Genomic DNA, 8,863 nt, shown 5'->3' with positions numbered 1-8,863 from the left:
CCTAGAAAAGCACTATATAAATACTATAAACTTAGATATAATCGTATTGCTGTATCATACCTTAATCCATCATGTTCTTTTCTGTTTGGGAAGAAAAGGTAAGAAGACTTAGTCAAACCATGGTGCTCAGCCATACTAAATAAATATATTAATAAATAATAATGTATAATAAATAACTAAATACTAATTACAACTCCCTTTATTCCTTCTGAGCCACGATACCAGTAGCCCATCGTATTCCCTCCTGTTCTTTAACTAGTTCTATACATGATTTTCTCTCTATTTTTTTGTAGTTTAATCGTTTCAATGAATTGATAACCATTAATTCCTGCAGTTGCTGTTGTGGCACCAGAATTCCCCATCTGTGATCAGTAAATAAACACCTTATAAGGGGAAGTGTGTACAATAGTTGATTCTAATCGTTGCATTTAAAAGAATGGTATGGTACAAGTCTGATAAGTATGTTCGATAAATTCATTAGTATGTTTGAATTAGTGTATGATCCCATGAAAACTAATATTGATGCGTTCGTTACCTCAGAAGGCCGTTTATGTCTACATAGGGAGCAGGACGGTTTTTATATTTTTGAAGGCACAGTTTGGAACTTGTTGTAATGGCTATCACAATCACACCTGCTGGTAAAAAGGGCCCCTTTAATTTTGCATCATAATCCCCATTTTACTTATAAACTACGACCTTTTGGTTACAGATTTGATACAAATTTGTAATCTGTCAAGGAAGATTATTATTTTCTACAATATTTTTGAATACCTACTTGCACCTTACAGGCAAGAACAGGACAGCTTAGTTTCTAAAAATGAGCCTAACTTCTGTTGCTTTAGTCGTTTTACATAAAGCATATTAAAATCAATAAAAAAACATTTATTTAGATTTAAAATTGAGCGCCGAACGACGTTCGAGGATTTCAAACTCTTCAATTTAACCCTTCATTTAAGCCAAACCGATGTAAAGGAGGTCACTTAAAACTAATTCATATCAAACAATGACTCACACTTCACAACTTCAAAGTGGAAACCAACCAACATTCGTAATGCTAATGAGCCTTTTAATTAACATATATCCCGAAGTTCTTAGTCCTGACGAAGACCCGGTCAACGAACGATCGTGGCGGCAATATAAACCTAATATAAAATAACCATAACATTTTAAATTTGAATAACCACACTCATCTGTTTGCTGTATCCACTCATATGCATTCAACGTTGCGGGTATTTCTCACCTCTCCACCACGTTAGCTAGTTCCGGACGTGCCGTCGAGGTGGTTGCTAACAGTTTGGCTCCTGAAGTGCGGCCGCCAATGTGCGAGCCGCAGCGCCTGAAAATGCAGGAAGTTGGCGGTTACAAGTCAATATAGTTATACTGCGTCGAACTAAACAGTCAACTAATTAGTTTTTCCTGCGTTGTCAAAATTCGTTTTGGCACATTAACTTACATGGAGATCGGGCACACAGTTTGACGATCAGCCAGCGAGTTCACAATTCCCTCCAAGGGATGCCAACCGGAAGTGACTCAACCTTGACCTTCAACGGAAACGATGCGCGCGATCAACTTTTTTAACACGAAGCTCCTTTTAAACATGATCTTTCACATATAATTATAGTTTTATTAGTTCAAAAAGTGCTATTAATTTATTTATTTTATTTTAAGCCATTCATTTAACAATAAAAACATGAATAATATAAATGTATTATGCTTGTATGAAAAATAAATGTGAATCAGTGCTTACGTTGGCAGCAGATATTTTTTCTATTAAGAAATAAAGGCACTGTCAGGAAAATCCTGAACAAAAAAAACGATGTAGTTCTTATGATCTGCATCATGCTGTTGAATAGGGTGGCGAAATCACGCCCTTCCGGTAGAGCCCATGGGACCTATGAGATCGAAAAATATGAATGGGTTTCAATGGAGACCAAGTAATTATTTTCTGGTCCCAGTCTTTATATGCCCTGGATTACACATATGTTGTTTGTGGATTTAAATGATAATTGTTCATGTCAAGAGTTTGACCGTTTATTGTGCAATTGTTCAGTTAAAGGCTGTAGAGAAAACACAATGAGAAAGACTACATGTCTCGTATGTGCCGTCACGCTCCCTGCGACTGGCGTGGACAAGACCAACAATCTCCCCAATGGCATAACTGAAGCTCTCCACATGCCCCAACTTATAATGGTTTTCACCTCTTTCGATGCTTTTATCCTCCCCTTGGAAAAAAACTAACATTATCAAACTTCTTCACGAAAATGTTTAGTTTGGGGATACTTTGGGGATAGGGCCTTTTGCGTGTCCGCCCCCGCTCTGTGGAACCAGCTCCCCCCCAACATCTGCTGTGCCCCTTCCGTGGAGGCTTCCAAAAAGTACATGAAAACACACCTTTTCTCTGAGGCCTATGGCCTCTAACTCACGACCCCACCCACTTTCTCTCCATTGAAACCCATTCATATTTTTCGATCTCATAGGTCCCATGGGCTCTACCGGAAGAGGCGTGACTTCGCCACTCTATGTACTGAAGATTTACTATGGACTCGATTTTCAGTGAACTATATGATAGTGATTATTTTTCCAAAAATATTGACATGTTTATTGGGATGATAGAAAGTAACCGAACCGATATACATATAAATAATAAACAATGCATTGCCTTTGTCCAAACAGTTGATACAATATTTTAATGCGTTCATGTATACATTATATATTTTAGGGTAGTTTTTAACGTGGAAACATTTGTTAATAAAGTCAAACCCTCAAAAATAATTTAGAAACTGGACACGTTCACCACAGACCCGGAAGTACGTCATCAGCATGCGACTTCGTCTCCTCGCAGCCATTCAGCAGTGAAACGCAGCGCAGTGGCGCTGTTTATATCCACTTCTCTCTTCTTTTCGATCTAAAAATCGACATCTCACGAACTCACCATGGCGATGCAGGCAGCGAAACGAGCCAACGTGAGTCCTGACGTTTAATTTGGGTGTTGGAGAGTAACAACGACGAGTCTGAAGCTTCGAGGCTAACGATAAATAAACAGAGAAGCTAATGCTAACATAGCTTCAGGCTGCCGAGTTAAACAGAAACCCATATTTCCTTAAAATAGGTGGTAAATGTGGATTTTAAAATCCCCCTTTAAGGGAAATCCGAATCATATTGCATTTTTCACTACATTGAACCCTGAACTGTTTGAGAAATGTTTAGAATTGTCTGACAGTTGAACACATTGCTTTGTATCATCAAGAGGAGTCTTGTTGGCATTTGGGAGCGTGTCTATATTGACCTGTACACGCCTAATGGATCTTCTTAAATGGTCTCTCGCTCTATAGATCCGGTTGCCCCCTGAGGTGAACCGAATCCTTTACATCAGGAACCTCCCATACAAGATCACAGCCGAGGAGATGTACGACATCTTCGGGAAGTATGGACCGATCCGCCAGATCAGAACGTAAGGAGCCGCTCTTCAGGCACCCCCAACAGGATGCACATGTGCCGAACACTAACACGTCTTCAAATAGTTGTTTCTAAAGGATAAGAATGCTTGGGTCGTTTTTACTTTTTTAACTGATAGCCAGGAATCTTTTAATATAGGACTATCATGTGTTTTGAGATGTGATTATCTTGATTTGGGACTTAATGTAGACTACTTTTCTTGAAGGCTTCATTACAGCCATTCTACCAAATGTCTTATGCAATCTATGGACACAAACTAAAGGCCAGGTGAACCTCAGGCTACCTGGTGCAGTGGACTAACTGGGAGGCTGAAATCAACACCATACACCGGGTTTGGACACACCCATGTGTGATGTCACGAAAGGGTACATTTCGAAATGGCGTTAAACGGTGAATTACCGCCACAACCGCTGCATTTTAACTGAAACATCCTGTGCGTTCTCAGCGGAAACACCCCAGAATCCAGAGGGACGTCCTACGTGGTTTATGAGGACATCTTTGACGCCAAGAACGCCTGCGACCATCTGTCGGGCTTCAACGTGTGCAACCGTTACCTGGTGGTGCTCTACTACAACGCCAACAGAGTACGCACTCACGACTGCATTTCATTACACTGCTCGCTTACTTACCCCCAACTTACACTTACTTACCCCCAACTGTGTCTGCTTACAGCCAACACAGTTGTTAGAAATACAAAGACTTTACGGACCTATTAATCCACACACCATTCTTTATAATATATGGATCTTGGATAAAGTGTCTATAGGTTGAACATAGTATGTCTATTCTATTTATTAACAGGGCAGCAGGGCTATTAGGATAAGGTTTATTAACATACATTAGGACGGTCGGTACAGTAATGTACCAAATACGGCAGTCTTCATTTCTTTAGCATACTTTAGTTGGATTGTGAATTTCCTTGCAAGGATATAACAAATAATTAATAGTTTATTCAGACCTATAGGCACGGAACACGACTCCATTAGCGTCTTCTGAAGCGGAGACTGACGCCGCTTTCTGTTTGTTGTTCCCAGGCGTTCCAGAAGATGGACACCAAGAAGAAGGAGGAACAGCTGAAGCTGCTGAAGGAGAAGTATGGAATCAACACAGACCCACCCAAGTAGAGGCCGCCCGGACCCCCACCCCGTCTCTACCCCTAAGCCTGTCTCTCCCCACACCTGTCTTTCACCTCCTGTACAGACAAATTTCTGTCTCCTTTTGGATTTTTCTACTGATGGAATTTTGTTTTGAAAACGTTGTTGACACCATAATACTGATCCAAATTCTTCTGTCCTATGATGTCGATGTCCGTATGAGGAGTTTAGTCTCTTAATTTATCCTGGGTTTAGTCCCCCTGATCGTACATCAGCAACACACATTTGGTTTGACCTTTCTTTTGGGGTTGGCATCATTCCTGTGTACTAGTTTTGGATCTGTGAAGACTCAACCTTCTTTGAAATGTATTTCAAACATAAAGTATGGTCCAGTCCAATCTTTTTTTCTCATTCTGGAGTGGATCGGTATAAAGATTGTAATTTCTGTAAAATAAAAATTCATTTTTTTTTAATGTAGCAGTTTCTTCTTTCTTCATTCATTGTCAACGTGACGGTGTAATGTTTCTCCTATAAACCTGATGGTCCATGTCTTCCTGCCTATTTGTCTCTTTTTCTCTAGAGAACTCATATATTATACATATTAGCCTACTAAATTTTACAGATTAATAGAGAATAGTGTATCTAATACACTTAACTATAACAGCACTAAACAAAAAACTAATTATTAAACCAATTACTTTCCTAACTGTATAACAACTAATATCGGGACCTTGAAATCGATCGTGAATAGACGACACTGCCTTATAACCGTCTCAAAAATGCACGTTTGATGACACAGGTCCATGCAGAACGATGCAGTTACCAGACCAGACCACACGGTGGAGCATAGAGTTCATATCTTTTATTAGATTAAATCACAACACGGGACAACGCAGCCATGTCATTGGGGGCGACAATACATGCTACAAAATAATCCTTAAACACTGGTGGCTGCTGCTTACGTTCGGTACCTCAGTCGTCACGGCAATAGGAACAACAAGAGTTGAAATTGTATATAAAGATTTTCAGGTCAAAGACGTGGTCTGAGAAATTTGAGTCTTAAGACAAGCCGTCATTAAGAACTTGATGGGAGGGCGTCTGTGTTGCAGCTGGCTCCATTGCAGTGTGTTGATCCTACCACCTCCCCGTTATGTAAACTAACACAAGTCGAAATGTTTTTTGTTGACATACTTTCCTTATTGTGTTTGGAAGAGACTCAGTGTGGCTGTCAATCAGGGCCTGGAGAATAGTTGGTAACACTTTATAATAAGGTGCCATAATAAATAGCAAACTTATCATTACCTAACCCTTTGTTAATATTTGTTAATTGTTACTAAAATATCTATTTGGCACAAGTTAATCGTTTTTTTTCACTGACCACAGAGTGTCGCTGGTTAGGGTTAGGGTTAGGGTTGAGTTAGAGTTATGCAAACACCTAATATTTAATTAATGATGAAAGAACTATTAATTTGTGCCAAATAGATATTTTAGTAACAAACAAATATTAACAAAGGGTTAGGTAGTGACAAGTTTGCTATTTATTATGGCAACTTATTATAAAGTGTTACCGAATAGTTCTCTGATGGACAATCTCCAGACTCGACAACTAGGATCATTAAAAAGATTATTTGACTGTTTTTACATCCGTCTGTCCGTCTCCAGTCTATGCAGTTGGCAGCTGTACACTCAAATAAAGGGAACTGGTGTTTCCGTTAATAGTAAACTTCATAATGCGTATGTAGGAGAAAGGGAGTAAAAAAGTACAAAAAGATTTGATTAGCCAGCGAGAGGAGCTCTAGAGCGGGGAACGCTTCACGTGGGGTCAGGGGAAGTTTTCTAACTACTCTTAACACGTTGCTTTAGGTCTTTCCCCGGATGCAGGTGGAACTAGCCTTCTCTTTTTATATTCTTCCGCCATTTTGTTTCCCTTCCCTGAACACAAACAAGAGTTACTCGATGGTTTTCTGTCTTGCTATCAGATTTTTCTCTTTTCTCGTGACGCTGAGCAGAGGAGTCAGTCTGTGTTCAGCGAGCTGACACGCAGCCCGACAACTGAAGAGTCGCACAATGGGGACACATTAAAAGCAAAAGCATATTTTCAAACATCCTTTTGAAACCTTTTCCTTTGAGATGAGTCATGAGTCATTTCTGGATTTTTTGGGTTCTCGTGCAAAGTTACGCCATGAGCCACACAAGTCGTGTTGGCTCCCTATAAAGGCCTTCAACTAACGAGGACAACTCTTATTTAACAAATCCATATCGCAAAGTTCATCTTATTGATTGTATCTCATGTGAAATCATTTCTTGGGAAAATTAGATTTTTCAACGTTTACTCAACCAGAAAGTAGGGCCGTGAGATGGGCAAGTGCATGGATACACACAAGGAAGGGGGCGGATAACTACATTATCACCACACACTAAAGCTAGCCTAGCAGAAAAAAACATGCTCCCACTGTCTGGCCAAACGCACATCTCACACAACACAGCAGAACGCCGCCGCTCCGCTCTCACTCGCTCCCATAAAAACCTTTTATTGCGGGGCTTTAAAAATGTCACCGCAACTCTTTGATAAGGCTTTGCCGTCTTCGGTTTTAATACTGGAAGGATGCAAAAAGAGGAGATTCATTTTTTTTCTTCTTTTAAGGCAGAAACAAAAGGCATGCAAATTAACGACGTTTACATTTTTCGGTTACAGACAGTTACAAGCATGTTTCTAAACGGAGAAAGAGTCGGACCAAGGCTTAGCGGTCTGTGTGTGTGTGCGTGCGTGTGTGTGTGTGTGTGTGTGTGTGTGTGGTTGTGTGTGTGTGTTCAGGTAAAATATCGTTGTAAGTATCAGAAACATCGTGTTAGGAGGGATAACGTTGGGAGACTCAGTATTATGAAACACGGAGGCGGAGCCAGTAGACTTCGGGACGTTGGGGAGAGAAGCGGTAGGCAGAGGGCGGGGCCCACAGGGGGCGTGGCCCGCAGGGGGCGTGGCCCGCAGGCAGCGTGACCAGCAGAGGGCGTGGTCGGCGGAACGTGCGCATTACGATAGAATGAAACCCTTATGGAAAAACACTTTGCACACTTCACATTTTGGCAGTAGTTCTTTAAATAATTTAAATATATATCATATTTATTTATCTTCATTTATTTAAATACTCATATTTATATTTGTGCAATATGTAAATACGTGGTGAGGGATTGTGTGTTTTCATGTGTGCGTGTGTATGTATGGGTGTGTTTGTGTGTGTGTCTCGGTTTGTGTGTGTGTGTTTGCTCACGTGTAATCCGTGCGTCCCTGTGCACGTAACATCTGCATCCACCCCCCCTCCTGCAGTGGTGCGCGTGCACACTGTAATACATCACGTGTAAATCTTCAGGTCAGTTTTTTTTAAATAGCGGACAACATTCTCATGCACACAAAGTGTTTCAAACACAAGAAGCAGAATCGTTGAAAGGTCGGTCCAAGCATTTATCTTTTTTTTGTGTTGTTTTTCTCTTCATTTTCTTCTCTCTGGTTGGAAGTAGCTGCAGATTGAATGGAGGATGATCTTCTCTCTGTGCAGTCTGTTTGGCGAAGGGGGTGGGGGGGGAGTAGGGGGAGGAGCCTATTTCTGCAGGTCACACTGGAGGAGGAGCACGATGGACGGGTCGCTCTTGGCCGCCTCCTTGAACTCCTCCAGGGAGATCTGGTCGTCGTTGTTCTTGTCCATCTTGGAGAAGATCTTGTCCACGCGCTGCTGGGGCGTCAGGCCGTCCTCATTCATCTTCATCATGATCACCGTGCCCACCATCTTGTAGATGGCCTGCAGGGGGGGGGAGGGAGGAGGAGGAGGAGAAGGGAGAAGAGGGGAGGAGGAGGGGGAGGAGGAGGGAGAGAGGACCTTTTGTCACTAACTTTGAGAGCACATCATTTCACAGACAACATGGATAGACTAGAACGGTGAGTGATCCAGCCAGACACAGGCCTAACAGGGATGCTATCCTCTTAGCAGCATGCTTAGGCTAAACCTGCTTTTCAGTGAGCAGGTTTAGCCTTAGCATGCTGCTTACAGGAATGCTACAGGGATGCTAAAAGGGATGCTAACAGGGATGCTACAGGAAAGCTACAGGGATGCTAACAGGGATGTTCAGCCTGAGCGCATGTACCTCGATGATCTCCAGCATCTCGACGCGGGTGATCTTGCCGTCCCCGTCCAGGTCGTACATGTTGAAGGCCCAGTTGAGCTTCTGCTCGAAGCTGCCCCGCGACGTGATGGACAGTGCGCAGATGAACTCCCGGAAGTCGATGGTGCCGTCGCCGTTCTTGTCAAAGGTGCGGAAGG

General features: G+C 41.9%; 2 protein-coding genes across 3 annotated transcripts in view; one reads left to right on the top strand and one right to left on the bottom strand.

Moving 5' to 3' along the window:
* Positions 1–2,834: 2,834 nt before the first annotated feature.
* sf3b6 (splicing factor 3b, subunit 6) lies at positions 2,835–5,027 on the top strand. The gene is made up of 4 exons (XM_079753976.1): positions 2,835–2,963; positions 3,333–3,451; positions 3,902–4,040; positions 4,491–5,027. The coding sequence occupies exons 1-4, from the start codon at positions 2,934–2,936 to the stop codon at positions 4,578–4,580; spliced, it is 378 nt and encodes a 125-aa protein (XP_079610102.1). The 5' UTR covers positions 2,835–2,933; the 3' UTR covers positions 4,581–5,027.
* Positions 5,028–8,146: 3,119 nt separating this feature from the next.
* Positions 8,147–8,863, bottom strand: part of vsnl1a (visinin-like 1a) — a gene marked incomplete at both ends in the record, with an annotated part of 13,186 nt that continues 12,469 nt past the window's right edge. The window contains 2 exons of one of the 2 annotated variants that reach the window (XM_079753206.1): positions 8,147–8,344; positions 8,688–8,863. The exon at positions 8,688–8,863 is cut by the window's right edge and continues 40 nt beyond it. In XM_079753206.1, coding sequence (XP_079609332.1) covers positions 8,147–8,344; positions 8,688–8,863 — 374 coding nt within the window. The remainder of the gene's footprint in view (positions 8,345–8,687) is intronic. The other variant, XM_079753207.1, reaches the window with a different exon arrangement.

Source organism: Pollachius pollachius, assembly GCF_949987615.1.
Source record: "Pollachius pollachius genome assembly, chromosome: 16".
Lineage (NCBI taxonomy): Eukaryota > Metazoa > Chordata > Actinopteri > Gadiformes > Gadidae > Pollachius > Pollachius pollachius.
The sequence above is the reverse complement of the archived record's forward strand: the minus strand, read 5'-3'. Positions and strand labels throughout refer to the sequence as shown.